At 41.4% G+C, this 23,697-nt stretch overlaps 6 protein-coding genes and 1 long non-coding RNA gene across 9 annotated transcripts; 4 read left to right on the plus strand and 3 right to left on the minus strand.

Annotated features, from left to right (window-relative positions):
• Positions 1–2,128: 2,128 nt before the first annotated feature.
• LOC129584162 (neuroplastin-like) lies at positions 2,129–6,470 on the plus strand. The gene is made up of 5 exons (XM_055476288.1): positions 2,129–2,865; positions 3,238–3,440; positions 3,890–4,034; positions 4,262–4,509; positions 5,992–6,470. The coding sequence occupies exons 1-5, from the start codon at positions 2,408–2,410 to the stop codon at positions 6,180–6,182; spliced, it is 1,245 nt and encodes a 414-aa protein (XP_055332263.1). The 5' UTR covers positions 2,129–2,407; the 3' UTR covers positions 6,183–6,470.
• Positions 6,471–7,646: 1,176 nt separating this feature from the next.
• Positions 7,647–9,104, plus strand: LOC129588291 (uncharacterized). Its single transcript, XR_008690462.1, has 3 exons — positions 7,647–7,957; positions 8,182–8,274; positions 8,434–9,104. It is a non-coding gene; the product is annotated as an uncharacterized LOC129588291 (long non-coding RNA).
• Positions 9,105–9,449: 345 nt separating this feature from the next.
• On the plus strand, positions 9,450–11,496 carry LOC129588546 (N-alpha-acetyltransferase 30-like). 2 transcript variants are annotated; one of them, XM_055482825.1, is made up of 4 exons: positions 9,450–10,146; positions 10,603–10,750; positions 10,872–10,927; positions 11,088–11,496. In XM_055482825.1, exons 1-4 carry the CDS (start codon positions 9,748–9,750, stop codon positions 11,304–11,306), a joined length of 822 nt encoding a protein of 273 aa, XP_055338800.1. In that variant the 5' UTR covers positions 9,450–9,747; the 3' UTR covers positions 11,307–11,496. The 2 variants fall into 2 exon arrangements, with proteins under 2 accessions (XP_055338800.1, XP_055338809.1); XM_055482834.1 differs by having other exon boundaries at positions 11,077–11,216.
• LOC129588566 (glutathione S-transferase 3-like) lies at positions 11,045–11,991 on the minus strand. Its single transcript, XM_055482857.1, has 3 exons — positions 11,859–11,991; positions 11,680–11,790; positions 11,045–11,583 (listed from the first exon to the last, which is right to left on the minus strand). The coding sequence occupies exons 1-3, from the start codon at positions 11,970–11,972 to the stop codon at positions 11,410–11,412; spliced, it is 399 nt and encodes a 132-aa protein (XP_055338832.1). The 5' UTR covers positions 11,973–11,991; the 3' UTR covers positions 11,045–11,409.
• A 2,577-nt stretch (positions 11,992–14,568) lies between these two features.
• On the minus strand, positions 14,569–16,849 carry LOC129588559 (protein Mpv17-like). Its single transcript, XM_055482845.1, has 5 exons — positions 16,563–16,849; positions 16,103–16,357; positions 15,599–16,047; positions 15,249–15,349; positions 14,569–14,963 (listed from the first exon to the last, which is right to left on the minus strand). Exons 2-5 carry the CDS (start codon positions 16,257–16,259, stop codon positions 14,861–14,863), a joined length of 810 nt encoding a protein of 269 aa, XP_055338820.1. The 5' UTR covers positions 16,260–16,357; positions 16,563–16,849; the 3' UTR covers positions 14,569–14,860.
• Positions 16,850–17,138: 289 nt separating this feature from the next.
• Positions 17,139–19,246, plus strand: LOC129588526 (60S acidic ribosomal protein P0-like). Its single transcript, XM_055482781.1, is given in 8 exon segments — positions 17,139–17,293; positions 17,372–17,636; positions 17,876–17,963; positions 18,056–18,202; positions 18,569–18,754; positions 18,859–18,999; positions 19,057–19,197; positions 19,199–19,246. Coding segments are annotated over 7 exon segments (966 nt in total). The 5' UTR covers positions 17,139–17,293; positions 17,372–17,406; the 3' UTR covers positions 19,232–19,246.
• A 487-nt stretch (positions 19,247–19,733) lies between these two features.
• On the minus strand, positions 19,734–23,506 carry LOC129588499 (anaphase-promoting complex subunit 2-like). Of its 2 annotated transcripts, none has more exons than XM_055482717.1 (4): positions 23,213–23,506; positions 21,952–23,108; positions 20,923–21,873; positions 19,734–20,797 (listed from the first exon to the last, which is right to left on the minus strand). In XM_055482717.1, the coding sequence occupies exons 2-4, from the start codon at positions 23,088–23,090 to the stop codon at positions 19,939–19,941; spliced, it is 2,949 nt and encodes a 982-aa protein (XP_055338692.1). In that variant the 5' UTR covers positions 23,091–23,108; positions 23,213–23,506; the 3' UTR covers positions 19,734–19,938. The 2 variants fall into 2 exon arrangements, with proteins under 2 accessions (XP_055338692.1, XP_055338702.1); XM_055482727.1 differs by having other exon boundaries at positions 21,952–23,118.
• Positions 23,507–23,697: the final 191 nt, after the last annotated feature.

The raw sequence follows: 23,697 nt of genomic DNA on the forward strand, positions 1-23,697 counted from the left end.
GCACAAGCCGTATGAAACGCTTGAATAGAAGTGACAGCTAACGTCATCATAATATCGAGTCTAAGAATATAAATTGTGATAATTGTGCTAAATAATAATATGAATTGTGATAATTTACTTTGCATGCATAGATTGTGACCTTTGTATGCACTTTTGTTTGTAAAAAGCTTTGAACTGCTGACGAAATGGCACGGAATACTACTAGTAATGGTAAGAAACTTTTGATATACTATAGAAACCTTTTGACTAATCTGACCTTTTTGACAAGAGAATTTTTGACAAAGACAAGAAACTTTTGGTTTTTTAGGACTTGGCTTCAAATGACATGCCATGGCCATATATAAGTACGAGCAGTATCCACACAGCACCGTTAGAATCTACCTGTAGAAGAGATTTTTTCAATCATTCGACTGCCTCTGAGTGCAATAATCATACAATATGCTAATGTATGCCTCTAAAGTTGTGTGGATTTTGAGGATACGATATTCGTAATGTTAAGAAGAATCGTAATGTCGATGCAGTTCTTTACCGTTAACAGGAAGCAGCTAGCTTATACCTTTCGGCCTGTATGTCTTGAACGGGGTGCCCTTGCCCATGGTTTCATATCCCTTTGTATCGTCTGCTACATCATACATGGTATATTTACTAGGAAAGTACACCGCTGTTGGCAAGCACTTTAAGACCGAAGCGAAGCGGGAAACAAAATTAAGTAAACACTTTATGAGGTTTATCTTTTCTTGAATTTTCAATTTTCATTAATTATTTGTGCTCATTAAATTAAATTATAGTTATCACCTTTATTTCCTCTTATGAATTTTATTTAAAATATGAAGGCGTGACCGACGTGGCCAACAGCCATGAAGCAACTGTACAAACTAAAAAGTGTACTCCTCCAATATGAAATCAATATACATAGTAGATGAACCTTTGACTGTACGTATTAACATTTTTGATAAGACCCAACCAATTTGAACCAACTCTCCACTTCCAGACTTGGCAAAAATCTTAATGGCGTGCAAATTGCGCTTATTTCCACAATGGATTTCTAAATTGTGCAAGTAAATTTATTAACGTTTTTCTCCAGTCCATCGTATGTAGAGTCATGGCGCATAGACATCGCATAACCGAAAAACGTTTTTATTGTCATAAAAAACGACAAACTATGATGTATTAACCTTTAAAAATAACGGCCATAGCAATATTATACCGGAATTTCGAGTTTTCGAGCAAAATTAATCTCAGCGATTAAAAAAGAGAGACATCGGTGTCTGCCATCAGCTGCAGTGGTGTCAGTGTACCGTATAATATCATTTAGAATAGTTGTATTTTCACTTCAGTATCTATAATATTCGACCGAAGCGAAGCGAAGGTTCTGTATCCAAGAAAACGGGACTTTTGTCGGTCGCGTCGGTCACATCGGTAGTTAAGATTCGTTTCGCGGCGTGCGACACGATATCAGCAGCATTAACTATATGTCCAGCATGCATATATACAGGATTGCATAATTCTTGCGTATATAATCAACGCTAATAATAAAAAATAATAATTTTATTAAGATAATAATAAAAAAATTATTAATAATTTAAAATAATATAATTTTAAAAATCAAATACATATAAGCCTAATCAATGATCGGTGTGGACTGAAGTGATTTACCCTGATTTTCTGTTTCACTAATTAATGTACAATATATGTAAAGAACCAATTAAAACACGTTATCAATATGTGGCAAAGACTCAAATTAACTAACTATAAAGTATTTTCCAGTTATGGAAAATACTTCACAGTGAGTCATGCAGAATATATAATTGTATTGTTGAAAAATGCTGCACATTGAATTACTAGTGCTTGCGATCAAGAGGACAGATTCGCGCGTATATTTCTTCGGTTTTGAACATGGAGAACTATAGTATATCATGAATTTTTCTAGACGTAATAATTGAATTATGTCGGCAGTCGATAATATAACACTTTCTGACAGTTTGCGGCAGCCTGCGATCCTGCGTTTGCACCGGTACCATCGCGGTGCAGCACGGAACTGGTAAGTGAGACAAGTGAGATGTCGCAGATTACAAGTCAGCATATATATCACACAGCCCGGCGCACATCTGCTTTACACTGGAGAAGCGGAAGAGGGGAGCGTGCAGTCGTTTAGACTACATCCGCTCGCACCACACTGTCAATGCGTCCTCCAGGAACGCGCATGCTTCTCGCAGACCTCCCCTCCAGTACAACGCAACAGTGCTTGCATGAAAGTCGCACTCCAATCTTTTTGCGCTCATTTTGCACAATTGTTATTCGGCTAAGTGAACTAACGACGACTGTTGTACACATTCTAGTCCTCTCTGCTGCAACTATAAAGGCACATAACACTAACTGGCTTCGATGAACATATTCAGGATTTAAGATGGTAATTGTAGGGTTTCCATCGCTATCGCATCTCTGGCTGGTCTGCTGTGTTGTTGTGCTACGATTAGCTGAAGGTGTGGTGAAGATCGGTGTGGACTATCTTAATGATTCCGGTCGTGTTGTGATCGGCAATCAGACCTTCTCGTTGCCGGGTCAAGGTGTACGGATCAGTTGTCGCAGTGATACATCGCTGCCCGGCACAAAAATCTCCCTTACGGGACCGGAAATCGGGCGGCTGGGAGGACCTCCCGATAGCGTTGTGATAATCGACTCCATAGAGTCCAAGCATGGTGGACTGTACGGCTGCACAGATGGCTCATCCGTTGATACATATTTCCTTAATGTTCTGGATGCTAATTTACTGGTGGCCGAGAATGTGACCACAAATGGCACCCAGTACCATGTAACTCTGAAGTGTAATCAGCAGTTCCAGCATCCATTGCCACTCATATGGCGGTATGTGATAGAAACAGTTTACTTGCTCAATATGTCTTTTAATTATGGCTTCTGCGCTCGCGCGCTGGCCATTTCTGACTTTAACTTATATTGCAACAACTTGCATACAGTACAGCTGTACAAACAATACGATAGCTAACAACAGGTACCTTGCTGACAATAAAAAGCAATAGCGCAGCATTCCATATAATTTGTAGCTATTTGTGCAGTATTATTAGTAATTTTTGTCTGGCACAAAGAAGCAGTTCATTCATTTCCTCTACCCTCAAATAGCATCGGTTATATAGACAGTTAAGTACTGTAACTTTCTGTTGAGTAAATCTGCATAGAAATAAATAAGAAGTTTATACTAAATAATTTGGCATCTTGTAGGTACCAAGAAAATGGACCGGTTTTAAACGGTATTCCTAAAGCTGCTCATACTTATGAGGTGAAACCTGACGCAAACTGGAGTTTGGTTATAACTAACATGGGAAGATACCCAGAAAAAACTGGAAATTACTTTTGTGAACTGAATTTAACGGATTCCTCGTACCGACCAGACAAGCCGTTGAGAAAACTTGTGGAGTACAATTGTAAGAGGGCATAATAATATCACCAGTTAATTCAATATGACAATATCTACAAAATTATTCGCTCTGGTTACTCATTTGGTTATTAAACAAACGGTATTTGACGTATGCAAAGGTTCTGCAGTTTGATTTTTCATATTTTTAAATGCCGCATCGTATGTATGCGTGTTGTATATATATTTTGTCTTGTTAGTTGGTTATTGACACCTTTGTAACCTCGTAATTTAAGACTTTCTAACAATAAGTCGTAATTTCCTTTCGTTTTGTAAGAGATTTCGTGCTGATCTAACGTTAGTGGTAGCTTTGTTCTGCTTAAGTACAACAGGACATGTTTTTTATCCGACTTTTAAAAATTGCTGGGTTGACCATTAATTTAGTGGTCATTCCAAATTTATATTGATCAAATATTTGTCTTTAAGGTCTGCATCGTGATACCTGGTTGACTTTTTTAGCTAGACCAGATGTTCGTTTCCTGGCAAACGACATACGAAAGGCGGCAACTAGAGCGGAACGCCACACGTTAACATGCATATATACCGGACATGGACATGGAAAAGTTAAATGGATTGTGAAAAACAGCATAGCTAACTATACAATGCAAGTGAATTATGTTCATACCTCTTTGTGCGTATGTTTATTAGCGCAAAAATATTTATTTATGCTTATTGATATTTATCGCTTAAGAAGCTTGGCATTAATTGTATACTCGTTACTCATTAGTATCCAACGAGTGCACGTATGAACAATTAAACTTTGCTTTTCGGCTTTTGTTGTTTTTTTATAAGCCTTCGGCTCGCATTACTGAACTGTTTGTATTGATGCAGATTCGACTATGATGATCAACGGGAAGTGTGCGCTAGCGCTAATAATCGTTTGTGCACCAACCCGCCATCACGATTCCAGTTATACAGGGACTTGGAGCTTGAACAAACTGCAGATCTAAAAGAGCAGAACGAAAGCGTATCCGTGCTTTCGATTGATAATGTTAACGATTTAGATCGTGGAGAGTACTGGTGCTATGTCAGAAATAAACATGGAGAAAATGGAGCGATGGTATTCCTCAGGGTGAAAGGTACGCTTGAACTTTAACTTAAGTTGAAATACAATGACAGCATTTGGTATTTCGCTATTTTGTCAAATTATTTCTCACATCGTTCAGGCGTTATTAAGCTCAGACTCCGGGAGTAAATTACAAGTTTCGTTATGTACTAGTAGGTGTTATCAGATCAAGTAGCTATTTATTATTTCACGTTTGGTACCTTGTTTATTATGCTAATTTATTATTAATATCGAATTCGGCTTATGGTAGCTTACAGAAATACGTTGGACAATATTAATGGACATAAAGCAGCCGTACCGTTTGCCCGGCTTTTGTACAACCCACAAGCAACAGCGCGCAGCGCTAGAAAAAAGCCCTGTTGTTATCAGCCATTTGAAAACCATTGTCCCTTTAATAACTGGCATGCTACTCTAATTACTTCACCACTGTAACTTGCGCAGCAGTAAAGCCAAGAACATAAAGATATTCAGTCTTCATGCTACAGTAGAAGATGCAGCGCCAGTTGTAACTGAATGTTCACATACGAAACCTATGAAACAGCGATACTATTCTATTAGCAGATCTGTTATATTTGCCGTTGCACGCATGCAAGGTGCAAACACGGAGCGCAAAAGAAGTTTCCAAATAAATCGATTGAGATACTGCATACGCCGGCGTCTGCCGCTCTCGATCTTCAAAATTTAGTGATGCTGGAAACTCCATCTGGACCGTTTTAAACATCGGTTCGTCGAACGTTGATCAGAGATACGTACTGTACATTTAGGCACTTCTGGCACTCAAGTATGAACTGGGAAAATGGGAGTACTGCAGCTGATCGTGTCTTTTATAATAAGCATCCTTAGCGCTCTGTCCAGTTCGCAAAAAAAGCTCTGCCAACTCGAATCCTGTTTGCTTAAGAGCTTAAATAAATAAGACATTTGTGATTTTACAATTGCGGCATATCGATCTTAAATCATGCTTTAACATCTTCGCGATTCAGTTCTGATTCCACACAATAAAAACGCTGTTACAATTGTTAAATTTTAATTTGTAGGTTTGCATTCAGACGATATGTACATCCAGTATTATATATGCATATGCTGAGAAAGGTCGCTGCATGTACAGGGTGTTTGACATACAAAAAAAAAGATTCTACATTTTTTGCAGTTTCTGCTGCTTAATACGCGCCCATACTATTCGCTAGCAGTTAAGGCAGTCTATGTGAATAATGAATAATATTTGCACTCACGTTGAAGAAACATTAACTAAAAATATTTAAATGGGCGATGGAAGTATGTATGTAATATCACTACTTCGAAGTATATTATTATTCGCTGACGGTGACATGCAGTCTTTTGCGGTTCTAAATTTAAACAACTGTTAAGAGATATAGTACTGTAGGTATATAGTTAGGTGTTGTACTGGCAGCTGGTTGAGTTTGTAAACTACTTGTCTAAATTAGATTAACACCCATAACGGTAATCACTTAATATCAGAAGCCTGTTGTCTTTACAGATAGATTTGCAGCATTATGGCCGTTCCTGGGAGTACTAGCTGAGATTATTGTCCTCGCGCTTGTTATCTGTGCTTGCGAACGACGACGCAATAAGGAGTTAGCGGCTGAAGAGGAGGAAGAAGCTGCACAGCTGATGCGCGATAGTGAAGCCGCCAGGGAAAGAGAAGCGAGCGTGCGTAACCGGAAATAAAGCAGTTATTTCGCAAGTGCACTTAATTTCTTATGAACTGGATAAAAGAACGAATGTGATCGATAAAGCATACTGCATAATCGTTGTCGGCAATGATGTCAAGGGGCTGCGCGATATGTGAAGAGCTGATTACTATCTATGCTGCGGATTTTTTTTAAAATTTACCATTAGTATACTGTTGTGCGTCCTGGTCATCGAGAACATTCATATATCATGGTTGAATTACCAGTTACCACAAATCATTTTTGTCCCGATCGTGAAACAGTGATTGTGATCCTGAAGCATTGATTGTGTTTGGGTGTGGATATCGGCTATGTCCTGCCAGCTGCTGTATTCTTCACATCAGCACTATTTGACGCATTTGTCTGTACTCCTTCGTGCAGTAGACTTCTTAACTTGGTTTGAGCCTGAAGGAAAAACTAGTTTTAAATCGTATTCGCAAAAAGAAACAGCTCTGGAAGAACTTTGTTTTTCCACAAGGTAGCTCTGTGATGTTAATTACTTTTTGACAAGTAAAACATAACTTACATTGTAGCCTTTAAGGGAATTAAGAACTTTTAGCCATTGTGTCATTCAGCCTTAAATCATTGTATCGATAGTAAATTAAAATGTAGCGCCAGTAGGGGTGTTAACGTTATCTGCTTTTTTCTGCCGTTTTATTGATTATTTATTTTTTATCGGCCGCATCTCACTCGACCGGTCAGAACTATCTTGGAATGCTGAAATCTTGCTTTGTATACAGTACTTGCTAAGAAACTCTTCGATGACCTTGCGTTACGTTGCTTAACCAGAATGAGATGAGCGTGCATCCCTGCCGCTATCATGATCCGTGTAAACGTTAGCCAGTTTCCGGTCAGCACCGCCGCGCATGCTGACCGTGCCAGCCTTTCCCACACTAACAGCTGACAGATCGTGGCATTAAACTGCAGAAACTGACTTTCCCAAGATTTGCCAACAAACAAAACACAATTACTGACCAACGAATGCCGGCAAACGGCACCAAACTTTGCTATATATGGCTAAGGACGGAGTGTGCTTTCAAATACTCAATTTCCTTTGTAAATTGTAAATAATTAAGTTTATTGGTTACTAAACTGTAGCAGCAATGCAGCATCATGAGTTTCGGAAGCTATATATAAAGTACAGCACGAACTTCGAAGCGCCTTTGACAACTCTTATTGTGACATGTGTACAATTTAAATTAGAATAATTTGCACCGAGCGCGAAGAGCGAGGTGCTGCAATTAAGCCTTCGTCAAGGGGAAAAATTTTGTCTGTCGCCCACGAAGAGCGTGGGTTACGCTTTTCCAATTCCACAAGTTCTCATGTCCATTGGAAGTGTACTGCAGAGCAAACGTGCTGTTGCATGGATGTGATTAACATCGCTTTTTAATGGTACTGGAAGCGCTTGCAATAATTCTTGGTGTTGTTAGACTCGTTATTAATTCTGAATTTAAATTTTCATGGTTTTTAAATTTTAAATTTTGATTTTGTAATTTGCATTGCGAAATTTTGTTGGGGAGAATTTCAGTAAAAACCATTTACTTTTATCTCCAACGAAATCTTTTTCAAATGACTTACGAAATGTGCTACTCTGCATCCTTACAATTCCCAGATTGTCTGCAGATCTCGCGATCGTAGCATTATACTGTGGAGTACGCCAGCCACATCTTGCAACATCCTCGACTGCCATCAGAACTGGGTTCGCCGTTTGCCACTCGTTCGGATCTTCTGACCATGTCGGCCGGTTGGGATAAGGTGCTACTTTTTTGACAGGTGAGAAGAACCCCCCGACTAAAATGCCTTTCTAAGTTTAGACATTGACTACTTCAAACTCGACACCTGTTGTATTGGTCTTTCGTGACGCTCCGTTGTATCTGCGTTCTGGGAATTTACCGTGGTTCGTGTCAACCGTACTGTCGTTAGTGTCGTTCTTTCACAGCAGTTTTTGTAATATGCGCAACTGATGGATGGTATACAGTTTTTTTGTCTTCCTGCAGATTTGTGGGCTCGTACGTGTTTGGCTTGTGCGTGTTTGTCTTCCGCGTGAATTTTTCGTATCGGATCCTGTTTACTACCTAGCGATGCTGTGGGTAAGATTCATTTCCAAGTTAGCAGTAATATTTGTAATGTTGTTCGGTCTGAAGCAAAGTGTGGAATAATTTAAAAAAAAATCAAATAATAAAATATTCAGGCTTATGCTTTTTATATCGAAATGATATCAGCTTTTTCTATCGAATTCCTTTTTGCAGTTCCACTTTTCATCGCATCGCTGCGCAGCCTTTCATTATATTGCGTCGCCATTATCAAGTTAACCGGGGGAAGTTCCTCTCTGCTCTTTCTCTTTTGACGGAATCACCAAGAGCTGCCGTCGACGACGTATAACGGACGAAAAAATGGTCTAAGAATGGATCCGTTGTCTTGTGAATTTGTATAATACCGAGAGTCTCGAGTTTTTGTTGACACTTCAAGAGAAAGAAGAAAAGCGTTTGCGTGAGAAAGGAACCCGCTATCTTGACAAGTTTGAGGATCTGCTCCCGTATGCTGGAACGTCCGTTGGCCGGAGCCTTACTTCAAGCCGTGCGGAACTGTCCACTTCAACCACAAGTCCACAACTGAATTTGAACTGCAACGAAAGCTTCTGCATCTCAACGCAATTAAGGCAAAGATCAGTGAACTGGATAAAAAGAAGGTGGTAGCCGATAAAAAAATTAATTTTGAATTGAAACATGATGTCAAAAATGTGATTGGGTTGGGTAATATGGTAAAATTCGAAGCCCATTGGAAGAATACGCAGCGCTGAATGTTGTCGATAAACCTAAGTCGTGTTTTTTTATTGTTCGACCTGATCAAAAGCATGCTTGCTCTGCGGCGGGGTGCCACAAAATGTGATTGTTAGTTTCAATAAAGATGCTTTCAGTTAGATTTTTAGAATGAATTGTGGGTTATGATTTCGAATAACACATAATTTGCACTCCCACATGAATGTGAACATTTACCGGAGAACAGCGCTCGCGCTCGGTTCAAGAATGTGGTTAACAACCACCACTAGTTATTATCTACAGTATTATGATTATTATCTGCGGCATTTTTTTTACCTGTAAATCAGCTGGATCGAGAGGCTAGATAGTAGGCGTATAAAAAAATGGAAAATGTAAGTGCACGTAACCGCTTCCCCGCTTGCTACAATAATGTCTGCAGTGCAGTGACTTTTGTCGGTCTCTCGACTGTGTGCAGACTCTGCACACAGTCGAGAGACCGACAAAAGTCAAAAACATGTACGAGTACGTAAGTAACGTAACTATCTATATTTTTATTTACTCATTTTACATTTTTACTGTACTATCTCATTAGATCAGTTTCAGATCACAGTTCTTGACGTCCCGTTTTATTTTTCGTGTTCAAAACTGACGGCTAATTTTCAGTACGTCTACATTATTGTTGGTAAGGAACCATTGACGGCAACGTCAACGTGCACTCGCAACTCGGTATCTAGCGATTGATTGGAACCATGTGACAGCTTGTCTCAGTTGTCTAGTCCAGTGTAGAACGTGTGCTCGATTTCGATGGATCCACCTTCCGCGGCATCTTTAGGAGATGTGGCAGACGCGGTGCTGCAAGCACAAGAACTTCTCTCTAGCCTAGTAATTTCATCAGAATCTGGCACCATCCCTTCCACTGGCCGAAAGAATATAGTTCCTAATGAATATTCCGCAGTCAATTCCGGCGAAATATCAGAAAATCAACGCCAGCGTCGAGTGGAGCTTGAGTTGTACCAAAAGATAACCAACCTCCGAAATTCTCTTCTTGATTTTGGTGAGGATCATGGAATACGCTATGTGACGTACGGTGGTGAGCATCATCTGAAGGAAATCATGGATTTGATCACGAAGGACTTGTCGGAGCCGTACTCCATTTATACCTATCGCTATTTCATCTATCAATGGCCTAAGTTATGCTACTTGGTATGCTCTTTCGGTCTTTCTTCGTGAAGTAATGAGAAAACTTGCAAGGTAGTGTCTCTAGTAAGCTGTCACAATATTTTTTCCCTTCATTTTTTGGATTGCTCGCTAACTAATTAACTCGCTAATTATAAATCTGATACGAGGCAGCACTCAGCCCCGCAGCACCTCTATTTATATTGCTTATTCCGAAATAATCGTACGCGTGTAAAAGCATTGGACGATATATAATTTAATTATATTTTTAAAATTACGCTTGTTGTAATTTGATGATGAAGATTTTTAAGTACTGAAATTCTTAAATACCGTACTGAAGTACGGTTTCCGTTTATCTATGCAATATGCTGGATCAGCTGAAACACGGTAAGTGAAAGTGTAGACTGTGCGTCGAATATGCAGGGTAATTAAAATTATGATTATCGCTGAAACTCTGTATTGTGCTGCCTATCATTGATACAGGCTCTGGATCAGAATGAGAAAATTGTGGGGACGATTGTTTGTAAAATGGAAAACACCAAGGGACCCCAAATCGGAAGAAATGACTATATTCGGAGAGGATACATTGCTATGCTAGCTGTTGATAAAACACAACGTCGCAAAAAAATTGGTACGTTTTCAAATGCTCCGACATGCTTTGGTCAGTTATTTGGACAGCATTAACGTGCATCATTGACAGACGACAGTGTATGGTTTGTACTGGTACGTTATATGCGACACATCTTTTTTAGGAACTGCTCTAGTTGTCAGTGCGGTTGAGGCGCTAATGACCAACGGCTGTGATGAGGTTAGCATTTGCCTTGTTATAGGCTAGGAACTGTTTTAGGGTAGTTGGATGTTTGCAACATAACGTGAAATTTATACCTACTTTAATGATACATTATAATAATAGCAAGTGTCGATATCATGGCTTTGTTATCCTTTATTCATTTGCAGTGCGCTTGCAGGTAGTTCTGGAAACAGAAACAACCAACCAGGCAGCACTGCATTTGTACGAAAATCTCGGATTCGCCAAGCACAAGCGTCTATTGAAATATTATTTAAACGGAGTGGATGCGTTCCGGCTAAAACTGTGGATAAAGTACCCAGCTATTATCAAAGAACGAGCCAGTATTTCAAAACAGAATGTTGGTGATGATGCGTTTATACCTTCTGGTGATACGTAACTTCTGTCCGAAGTGCGACGCAGTATTATGGGTTACGTGGTGCTTTATGATGCTGTTCTTGAGAAGAAACTGCTGGGACGATGAACTGGATGCTCTTTGGAAATTAAATTTGCGTATGGGGACGTGATTTAAAATATCGTGACAAACTTCCGTGTGACAGCATCCTTTTACGCAGTTCTGCAGTATAATTAAATTGCAGAAGAAGTTTAGGATCCACGGTTCCGGAGACTACGAGTTGTTCCAGGACATTATAAACCGCCAGATCGGCATAGGTCAACTGCAAATTGAAATTAAATCTTTTATCAGTCAGTAAATGTAATAACATATGTCTTTTGCCGAAAAATATAAGATAGTGCAATTTTCTTTATCTTACTTTGCCCCCCACAACATAGCCGTATTCCCGGCTGTGCTTGCGTTTGAAGTTGTCTAAGTATCGGAGGGTATGAGGTAAAATCTCTTCCAGAAATCGTCGCTTGGAGTCGTGCTGAAAAGAAATTACGAAATTTGTAGCTGGATAAATTGCGATAAAAATAATGCGCATATCCCTTCTACCTTGTGATGGGGGTGTTCTTCGATAACGGTTTTCAAATAATCAGACAAAAGATCATCCGCAGTCTCTGCAACCGAATCCACTAAACCCTGTTCGTATATGTCATCGCCTCGCATCCCTAAAAAGAGTTAACTGTGGACTAAAGTGACTAAACAGCAAAGATAAGTGGACAATTGCGATATTTGGAAATCCCATGAAAATATGTCCGAGCAATGCTCATAGATTGTCCCAGTTGATGTCCTTGCACTTCCAATACCGGTAGCGTTTGAAACGGTGTACCTACGGGCAATCAAAGCATTTTATTCGTTTCGAACATGATATCTAATTAATACTAATAATAAACAGGCAGAGTCAGAGCGGCTGACTTAATTTAAGGGAAAACTAACCCTCAGCAGACGTTGCCCGAAGGAACAAGTTTCATTTTGAAAATCGAGTTTCCCGATGAAAAAAATCAATTAAGAAAGGGAATTTTTGTAAGCTTGTGCTGACCATAGGTCAGCCGTGGTGACTAGGGTGTTTGCCAACTTCCAATGCCCATGAACGGTTTACAGCTTAAAACGTTTAATTTTGTGATAATTAGACGAACTTCTGAATTACATGAAAGCAATGATTGCATTAAATAGTACAAAAAAGCACTTTAAAACAAGAGCATAGCAGTGGTCAACAAGTTGACCGCTGGGGTCGTAAAAAATTAAGAACTACCAAATCCGTTGCCATGTATTTTGACTACACTATTAACAGATGGAAATTCATGAATAAATACTAACGATATTTCTCTCCCATAACTTTCATTATACTATCATACGAGACTGCACGAAGCATTATTTTTGAAGTTTAGCATTGCATTTCCTGTATGTCTGACACGCCTAGCCGCCTTTATACTGCCCGCATTGTGCGCGCTTGCATTTTTCCTTGGTGTGGCTGCAACTGCCATTATCTAAAAAGCGACGCGGATAGCCCAGCTGCAGTGGTCATTGGCGCAAAATGAGTTATTCGCGGTCACTGATTACTAGCACCTTCTGGAGCGCAATAGCGACCGGAAGAAACTAGCTATGGCTGCCGCAAAGGTCAAAGTCCCCAATGTGCACGCGTAAGTGTGCAATTACTGTAGTTTTCAACCGCCCGAGACTGATCACACAAAATTCATGTTTCTGAAAAGCTGTGCAGCTCTCGCCTAGCTTACCCAAGCGATGCATCAATAATTATGTAGAAACGCGGCAAATCGCGTGGTGTTGTGCCGCCATTCACAATGTTATTGGAACGACGGTAGAATTACAATCACGACTACCATGTTCGGTTTACCTGCGTTCTGTTTTCCTGAAGCAGACAAATTTAGAGGCGATTTTGGTTTTCGCCGATCGCCCGGGGTGTTGATACGCAAAAGTGGTTTTTGCCAGCTTCCGACCAACAGAACCGCGTGGCGCAGTATGTTTTGCGTACGAAACGACAACGATCTGAGTGATTATGTGATAAAGAGAAACAGTCAATTGCACCGCCCGTGTATGAGACCCTTCATGGGCAATGGTGTTGGCACGCAACACAACTTTTTTGACGGACTGCGGTCTTCTGTGTTCAACTTGCAAGACCTGTGTTAATCGATTTTGGATAGAACGTTGTTGGTGGTACCTTGTTGATTTATCTGGTTTAATTATTCATCCACTAATGTAGTTAATTAGCAAGATCTACGAGAAGCTTGAAAAATCACAAGAAATTAGCCATTTTCGGGCAACGGTCATTTGTAATTGACTTGAGATATAAGTTTGAGTTATGTTTTTACTGCTGCTTTAAAAGTCTTTTATTGCTAATTATGCTAATTGATATTCGTTAACTGTTCTAAGTCATTGGGAAAAAAACAGAAGTGTGTTGCGTCTGACTTAATTTAAGTCAACGGGTTCCCGTGATCGGAATTTGTTATAGAAGCATTCCTTTTTATTCCTTGGAACGGTCCGTTTCTAATTTATGTGACTAACGGCTTACTTCTATCTATAACAGCTTTAAACATAAACAGGACGAACAAATTAAAATGTAGCACTAGAGTTAAAAGCGTCTAATGATGTTGTACAGTAGCTATTAGCAGATTCCGTCAAATCTGTACGAGTGTACCAGGATCTGCTGCATGATAATTCCTAGCGTCGGCGCTGACCTTTCTTCATTTGCTCCCATGACGAGGCGTTGACTCGCACATCGGCAAACTCAACATGCGCCGCATGGAAAATCATACGAATTAATTCCCCTCTTGTTCGGATATTAAAGTAATATAACTTGAAGGCCGGTTCGACATCAGGTCTTGGAGGAACAGCGGGCGGAGCAAGTTCCCGAGACCGGCTGACGGTAACTTGAGCCATGGATACGTAACAACTCAAATCCAATAACCAACGATTTATACTTTTTAACTAAGCCCGTTGTTGTAGTTATCAGGGAGAACGACTTTCCACAATTTTGTCACATTCCCACTAAGTATACGCGTACCACAGTTCGCAACTTACGAAGGTCTGCAACAAAACCTCGTAACGTCTGGTAAGCTTTTAGCCCTTAAGCTACCGCACACCGCATTTTTTTCGCCACTGGCAAAATTACTGCAGTTGTGAGGTGGTCTAGCTTACAAAACCTTCAACATTTATCAACATGATTTCTGACAGTTTATCTGCGGTGCAGTAAAAAGTTGCTATTGTTTTCCCTTTCTTTGCCTGTACTTAGTGAAAGCAATTTCCCCAAAGAATCCAGTTCTTTTATACGGCATCCTTGTACATAAGTAGGTAATTTCACAAATCGAATGATGGAAAAGTTCAGTCATACTGAACCGGCATTCACGACCGCAAAAAAAAACTGGAAATCTTTCTATCATACCGGTAAGTTCGCACGATTGACAACAGGGTGAAACCCATATATCACAGGAATTAATAATCGAGATGGTCGATATTCATCTGTGATTACCATCACCGATAACCAGGAACGTGGCAACTGGCAAAACAAATCGCCGAAATGGTGAAGAGGAGCGCAAAACTTAAAGTCCAATGTCTGTCTTTGAGGACAACGAAGCTCGGCCGCTCCCAGTGCCATTCCTGACCACAAAGGCCAAGTAGGTGTTCCAGAATAAGCTCACAATGCTGCAAAATCAAACTCATCACATGATGTACCAGTTGCTAGACAGAATAAAATTCGGTGCGCAGTTCTTTCCTGTTGTCCCAGTTTAAAAATCAGACACTTTCCTAAATTGGAGCGTCAACAGTCACTTCAATAATAATTTTCATATTGTTATAATATTTTTACACATACAGTGAAAAATAACAAAAACCTTCAGCTTAATGTGAAGACAAGCAATATGTCATGCGCAGAAGAAGAAAATGGGATTTACAACCAGAATAATCTGGTCAATGCCGTAAAGTATTCACCTTCCAAATAGAATGCGTTGATTGAAAGGAACAAAATAGAAATTCAGGAGTTGCACCCATGGCCAAACTTGATAGTTGCTTATCATCACATTGGCCCAATCCTGCAACAAGAAAACAAGCACGTACGTCAGGAATAAATGCGAAACTGCGAATTACGGATGCCGACTGTAAAGAAATATGCGATCTATCTGTAATACCGACTGCCTTACTGAGCATACACTTGGTTGTTGTTAATATTTCCTTTCTACTTAAAATTTTTAAGTACTTAGTAAAGCGTACATGTACAACTCAAACGACGTTCGGACTTGTAATTACGGGTAGAATTGTACGATAAAAAAAGCAATACTAACATCTCGTAGGCGCTTTTGTGCATCTTCCCATCCGGTCCCCTCCACAAATCCCATGAGGACGATAAAGCCAGCCAAAAAGAATGGTGCAAACACTATCTGATCCAGTAGCATTCTCTTCAGTGGTGTGTATTTGCCGGGCTTCACGTACTTTTCCAGAATCCACAGCCAACTGCGCAGAATGGGAAAACTAACACACACAGCAATGGTGGCGAATTTGGCAACACTCAGCCATTCAATGTCATCCAGGGAGCGCCGCTCCACCACCACTTGCGAGATGATATTACCCAGACTGGAAAACAAGAGCGCCGTCAGCGCCTGCACCTTCAGCGGATGGGCATCGGTGAAGCGCAGATAATTCTGCCATACGCGCACTACGGGGGAGACTCGCACAGGCGGCATCTGTTTGACTTCGCAGTTGGTTGTTAACCTTCTCTTCGGTGGGAAAAAATCTACAAAATAAAGTCAAGTAACACGGGTACGCAGAATTCAAGGGAGAGAATCTACTTTTCGAGAAGAACTGCAATCGACACCGATTGAAAGGATTTGCCGGTGATGCGATGAGTCCACATTTGTGTTGAAGATTTCTTCGGCATAGTGTAAACACGAGCGATTTTCGACACAGAGACACTCCAACCCCGATGCTGCAGAAGTTCCTCCACATGCTTAACAATTTAAGGAGTAAGCCGCTGTAAGCGGTTGCATTTATCAAATATCCAACTCCAATTACGTCTCGCTCATAACAGACATTCACTACAGTACCTACGGACCACAAACAAACAAATTACTATAGTAAAGAATATAAAACTACAATTGTTATACTGTTTTTCACAAAATTAACAAGTCACAACAATAAGCATAAACGTCATAGCACGAGAAAAATCCGATAAAATTCTCACAAACAATTTAATCAACCTGCACTAATACTATCTACTATATTATCAATTTTGCAAAAAACACAACTTACGAAACAGTGGAACGATATTACATCACCGATATCCATCCGATCGTGAGCATGGGCCAGCAGATACCACTGGGAAGCATGGACATTTATTGCCCGGAAACAGTTAACACGGGATTCTGATGAGTTCTTATCCAATGCACACAGATAGTTATGACATCATAAGAAGTATTCTTTTACTTTGAAAAACATACGAAAGAAAACATTGTTATTTGTTAACGATATCAGAGCAATGCTCTTACAAAATTTGATGTGCAATTTTTCATATTTGGAATGTTTTGCGAATGTCCTTTTCAAAATCTGAATGCTGGTCATGACGAGTTTACTGACGAGTTTTGCTGTACATACCTCTACCGCAGTCGTGGGGCGGTCTGAGGTTTCGTATCAAAAGGACTGGCTGGTGAGCACTCCAGAGTCCATAGGGCTTGCCTTCTGGCATAAGGCATTGGTTCTGAAGCCTTCGACAGCACAGCAGCAGGCTGCTACGTACGAAGTAATGACGTGGTAAATCAAACTTGGTCTGGTAATCTCCTTGTGCATCATAAGCGAAGGCATATGATGCGGAACAGAAGCAGAAAGAATTGCGCCGCTAACGAGAACCAGTCAAGCATCTGCTGCATAACGTAAACGAAACCGGCAGTGCCATCGTGTATTTCCGAGGCATTTCATTTACGCAGTAACAATTTTGAAATTCTCCAATTCTTTGAAAATTTTCGGACATCTTTAATTTTGTTGTGGTAAGTGCTTGCTGCTGGAATAATTTGAGCAGATAGTTTGAAACCTTATCGAATATTTACCGCTCGGAATCTCTGCAGGTCTTTAAACCTTCGGGCAATCTTGCACTACTAAGATGGTGCGAGAAGACCGCACATCGTGGAAAGCCAAGTACTTCACTAAGATCGCGGAGTTGTTCGAGGAGTACCCGAAATGCTTCGTGGTCGGGGTGGACAATGTGGGATCCAAGCAGATGCAGCAGATCCGTACATCGCTGCGAGGACATGCCGTCGTCCTCAACGGAAAGAACACCATGATCCGTAAAGCTCTGCGCGGCAAACTGGAGGCAAATCCCGGTCTTGAAAAGTACGGGCTTTGTAAATTAGCCTTTGTATTTTATGCTAGTTCTTCAGCCTCAGTGTCTTCAAGAAAGTTTTCTTTTTCAACATCCATAGTATCGTGCAGCAGAGGATGAATGTCCCGTGTTTATGAGTTCTTTGATTTAAATTTTGACGTCGCTATACTGAAACTGCACACAAGTTACAAGTACCCACATTCTAAAAAAAAAATTACAAAAGATAATATATAAAATTATTGAATTGCAGACTTTTGCCGCATGTTAAGGAAAACATCGGCTTCGTCTTCACGAAAGGCGATTTAGCGGAGATCCGCGATCTGCTGTTGCAGAATAAGGTGAGCTGCCGCCAGCCGGTTCCGTAAGAGATACGTCTTCCTGTTTTTCCTTTTATGTGGATTCTGCAAACATTAACACGGTCTTTCTTTAGGTTGCCGCCCCGGCGAAAGCTGGCGCTTTGGCACCCGTCGATGTCCGAGTGCCGCCCCAGAATACCGGCTTGGGCCCGGAAAAAACATCTTTCTTCCAGGCTCTGCAAATTCCCACGAAGATCGCTAAGGGTACCATCGAAATTTTGGTAAGTTCTGAATTTATTTTGCTGACGTCTGCTGGGAGAATTAAACGCTGTCGGGTTTCCTGATGGATAATCTTCCATGTAGGGTTTTATTCTCTATAGCCTGTAAGATTTTAATTGACGCTTTTTATGATTTTTAAGTATGTTATTGTATGTAAAATGTTACGTATGTACTTTTGTGTTTCGATTTCATGATGATTGGTCAGCCTTGAATCTTGGCGATGCCATGCCTAGAAATAGGGGACCACTTGGCCTCTCACCTTGATTAATGATATTTCGACCAGCAAACTGAAATTGCAGAAGTCAACCTACTATGGCGTTAATAACCAATAACATTACCGATGTTGAAAGTATAATTTATTGCGACAGACTGAGGTCCATCTAATCAAGCAAGGCGACAAAGTGGGAGCTTCGGAAGCTACCTTGTTGAACATGTTGAAAATCTTCCCATTTTCCTATGGTTTGATTGTTCGACAAGTGTACGACAACGGCAGCACATACGAGCCGGGAATTCTTGACATCACGCCGGAGGTCCTGCGTGCGAAATTCATGGAGGTAAATCTTAGCTTTGCCTCTGGATTGTATACTGGAAACGTTTCTCGCGTTGGCTGGTTAATTAACGAACGCATGAACTTTTGAAGCTGAGAGTGATATTTTAGGGAGTTTCGCACATCGCGGCTTTGAGTTTGGGTGTGGGATACCCGACTAAAGTTTCGGCGCCCCATTCGATTCTTAACGGCTTCAAGAACCTCGTGGCCGTTGCTGCCGAAAGCGATCTATCTTTCAAGCAGGCGGAGAAGGTGTGTAAAGAAGGTTTAACAGTTAGTGTATTGATAATCCACTGTACTTTGTGGCAGATGTTGGAGATCCTTAAGGATCCTGCCAAGTTCGCTGCTGCTTCCGCTGCAGCTGCATCTTCGAAGCCAGCCGCAGCTCCGGCCGCAGCTGCTGCTAAGGAAGAAAAGAAAGCCCCGGCGAAAGAAGAAAAGGAGGAAGAAAGACGATGGCGGTTTTGGTGGTCTATTCGATTAAATTGTGTAGACGACAAAACTTGCGTGTTCGGAAAATTAAAAATAAAGACTTTTTATGTGCTTCGTTCTGTGGAATTTCCGTTAGTCGGATAGTTCGGTGCAGTATATGGAGTCCAACATGCGGTGGTGCACAGCGATGACATTCAAAAACGTCAGAATAACTCAGGATCCACACTTCATTTGACATGACATTATGCTGACAGTAGCACACAAGTTTGAAGTGTTAACACTTACCAAAAAGCAAGAGAAACTAGATATTAGGTTTTGGGTATGGACGCTAAGTTTCGTGAAGGATTTGAAAGACGTGGGACTCACAGTTTTTGAAAGGCTGTTGACTAGAGACTTTAATTTTTGCCTTGCCTCTTGTAGTTCAGATCCGAATTTCTGGGAGGGGATTATAAGTATCTACATAATAGTGAGAATACGTACTACAAGTCACTGGAGTTTGCTGTTCGAACCAAAAATTTATTAACTTTCGAACCGATTACCAAATTCGCAACAAGCTGGTGTAAACATTTATTCACATTTAACACTTCAAAACACCGTACACGATTGAAAAACAGCCGTACGAAACACCAAGTGACCTAGGCAGGTGTTCCTGTCTTCAAACTTTCGCTATTACAGAAAACTGCAACGAAAATTGTAAAGCATTAAACACGCAGAGTTACGTGCTTAACATAATACGATAAATACGAAAAACAAATCGACTTAAGAAGCTGTGGCCTCTTTTTTCGGAAGCGAATATCGGTTATTACTGAACACCAATTCGCGCGCCCGTACTTTGGCATCCAGATATTGCCGTAGGTGGTCAATGGTAACGTCCTTCTTCGTTTGTCCCCGAATGATAAACATTCTTATCATGGAGAATAGTCGGTCAATCGTTATTGTCGGCACATTGTTCAATACCGTCGTCATATATTTCCAAAACATTTGCAACTGAATGTGTACATTCTGTTCGTCCTGATTATTCTCCGCAACATACCGTACAGCTGATTCAATTTCCTCATCTTCCATTCTTCTCAAATCTTCCTCGGATAAAAATGATCCTTCGGCCACAATGGAAAAGACGTCCGGCTCGCTTTCCTCCAGCACGTTGCGTCTCTGCCAGTAGTTTAACTTGCGTTTTAATAACGACGCAGAAATTCCCACCGCTTCCGCCAGATCATCCATTGGCCATCTGGGCTGCTCGACAAACTTTAGAATAATGGCGGCATACACGGGGTTACACTTAATATTCATCTTCCGTCCATCGTCCAGGATAAGATCAAAGTTGACATGACCCAATTCCGGCCGAGAATCCACTGTTCTAGTCAGCGATATCTCTTCAAAGTACTGCTTGTATCTGAGCATGGCCGATTCCAAGACTGTTGGCATGCGCAGTTTCTCAGTCCGGATTTCTGGCCAGTAATTGTGAGAAATAACTAAAGCACTGACAGGGATGCCCAGGGGAATCCGTTTTTCACTAGTGCCCAGTTCCAGCCTTTCCAGGATTTTTTGGTGAAACTTCTGAGAATCAGCGGCATCGCGGCTCATAACGTCGGAACGTTGCAACAGATTTTCCCCGAATCTAAAAGACCAAGGGTGAGATCAAATTATGGAAACTTTTACACACTTCAACGTGTAAATGCCAGTGCGTAGTACCATCGTATCGCTGCAATAATTTTAAATTGTAACCATAAGTTTACGACATACCGCTTTGTCATCATTTTGAGATGTTTAGATTCTTCCTCCGAATCGAAAGAATAATACCCCAAGAGTTTCTCAGCAAGAATCAGCTGGTATTCGTTGATGAATACATCCTGCCCACCGTAAATGCTCATTAGCAGCTCTATTGTGTCGGCCTGACGGTCTGTTCTGGCAGACGACGGCAACAGTTCCGCGTAAATGGGATCCGGCATCCAAGTTTTCCAGTTTTCCATATCAATGTCGGAAATGGCACTCTTAATGTTATGCTGCATTTGGGCAATGACTGCTTCCTCCTCTTCGATCATCACATCCAACGCCGGCAGCGTGGTTTTCCGATGATAAAGATCCCGTGACGAACTGATATGCGTTATATGCGACATAATGCATCGTACTGTGTCGGGCCGGGATCGCAGGTACACTCTCACAGGCTCACAAACCAGATCCTGAATCACCCGAGATGGGTCGATGATACGAAGCGCACGTATTGCCGCCGTATACACGGCCAAGATATCTAGCGTATTGAGTCCTGGACGCAGTAATTTACAATGAAACTGGCGCTGGAGCGAAACAATTATTCCATGCACAACGTCCTGTGACGTATGGTCCATCAGCTCTTTTAGTTCCATGAAGCTCTGCCGAGATTTTGGCCACTGCAGCAGCAAATCGAAAAAGCTCTCAATAACAGCGTGAATATACTCCTGAGTAGCATATTCAAGGATCAGCGAGGTTATCAAGTCTAATGGTGCACACTCCGCTGACGTGTCTTGTTGGAAGACATTGTGAAGAAATGAGCTCAGCGAATGGAAGGAAGTAACGATCCAGATGGCGCTTCCTTTATCACCAGCACCCGGAGTATTCCCGTTAGCTAAACAATGGGAGACGTGCTCTTTGATCCGCTTATCACAGAGAATCTGCAAGGCTGGCACCAGTATCTGTTCCGCCAACTCCAGTTCAAGCCTGATAAAAAAATACTTGTAACAAACGTCAGCTGTTTGCAACATTCGAAACCGAAAGCCACTTGCGAACGGAACTTACACTGTGCGGTGAAACAAATCCACTTCTCCTAAAAATGTATCTTTAGCTTCAGCATCCCAGCCAGGCAGCGGCTCATTGCCGATGAGGCCTAAATAAGTTTCATAGATAGTCACCACATAGCGATCCAGCGCCGTAACTGCTCCAGACAGTCGCCAAAAATGCTTCTGCACTTGGTTGACGAGCATGTGAAATACCACTTCTTCGGAAATCATTCCATCCGGACAGAATAGATCCCTATCCAAAACCATAATGCCTTGATCCGTCGTGATATCCGAGGTGACGTCGTGCGCAGTATGAAAGATTTCGCTGGGCGTTGGCTCATTGTGATCCACAGTGTGATCGGCTGACAATAACGAACGACGAAAAGTCGTATCCCATTCTCCTCCTCTCGTTCGTTTATTAGCCTGACTGAGGCGCCCGACATTGGGAGTGAACAGGCATCCAGCCGAGTCAGGTGTGTTGGGGTTAGAAAATGCGGCATACAAAACAGGCTCGACAAAACCCAGATCAATCTCCTCCAGAAGATCGGACACGGAATATTCCACGTGTTCCGCTGGAAGCACCTCACTGACGAAGAACAACTCGCGAATTTTCACTTCAATCCCATGCAGTACACTACTCAATCCCATAAACGCCATCACCAATGTTTTCGGCTTGGGATCGTTCCTTTCCGCCATGGCTGCCGTCATGAAACGGTCGAAAAACGGAAACAGCTTGGATTCCATGAAGAGCAGCGAGCGTCGCACTACTTTATCCCAGGCTGCCTCGATGCGATTGCATAGTAGACTCTCCTGGATGTCACTGGATGCTTCGGTCAGCTGCAGACACTGCATCCATTCGGTCACGCCGGGCCATGTCGTGCAGTCAACATAGCTGGGCATGCGCAGATGCTGCTGTTCTGCTGGCTGTGCTGGTTGCTTCAGTGATGATCGCGGTTGTGCATTGAATGCAGAGGCAACGTGTTCCTTCAGATTTTGATAGGGCAACGACAAGGGATGATTGGAAAGATCTCTACGTAGTCGTTTGTGTGGGGGTTGATTTTCAATATCTGAATTGGACTTCTGAATGGGAACGATACGCTGGCGACGGGAAAAAAGTCCCGACAACTCATCGATAACGCAGTCCGTCCGTGGAGGCATTGCAAGGAATACCTCTTTCTGCGAAATTCTGCACGATTAAGGTAAGTAACGGCGAGTAGTAATGAGTACTGCAACACAATAATACAATTAAAAACCTTTGCTCTAGCTGTTGGAGATCTTACTGTTTCCAAATTTTCCAACTGATAAAAAATCCCTCAATCTTGAGTGGCAGTCGTCAGATCCAAGCTGCTATCTGCACATCAAAAATTGGCCATCTTTGGAATAGTCAATAGTAATCCACGGGAACAATGCTACCACTGTGATTCTGACAGTATTATGTGGTTACTGGTTACTGGTTACAAGATGTAAACTTTTCAAAATCGGTAAAAAAAGTTAAAAGGTAAATGAACTTCACTTGTGACTTGTCTAACTTTTTAATAATTAATTACCTAGTTTAAATCCCAAATTTGTATTGATCTTTCTTTATGAAGCCTTGCTTTGAGGGCTGTTTGGACGTTTTCAGTTGTTTTGACGCTAAGTTTTTAAAATAGTTGCTAGTGGTGGATGGGAGCGTAAGTAACTGCAATGGTGCACGGAGAGATAGGTGGCCACTCCCTCCGCATGGTTTCCGCCACCTTCGACTCAATGGCCACCGCTTTGGCCTTTG

This window comes from Paramacrobiotus metropolitanus, unplaced genomic scaffold, assembly GCF_019649055.1.
Source record: "Paramacrobiotus metropolitanus isolate TYO unplaced genomic scaffold, Prichtersi_v1.0 Parri_scaffold0000002, whole genome shotgun sequence".
NCBI classification, from domain to species: Eukaryota; Metazoa; Tardigrada; class Eutardigrada; order Parachela; family Macrobiotidae; genus Paramacrobiotus; species Paramacrobiotus metropolitanus.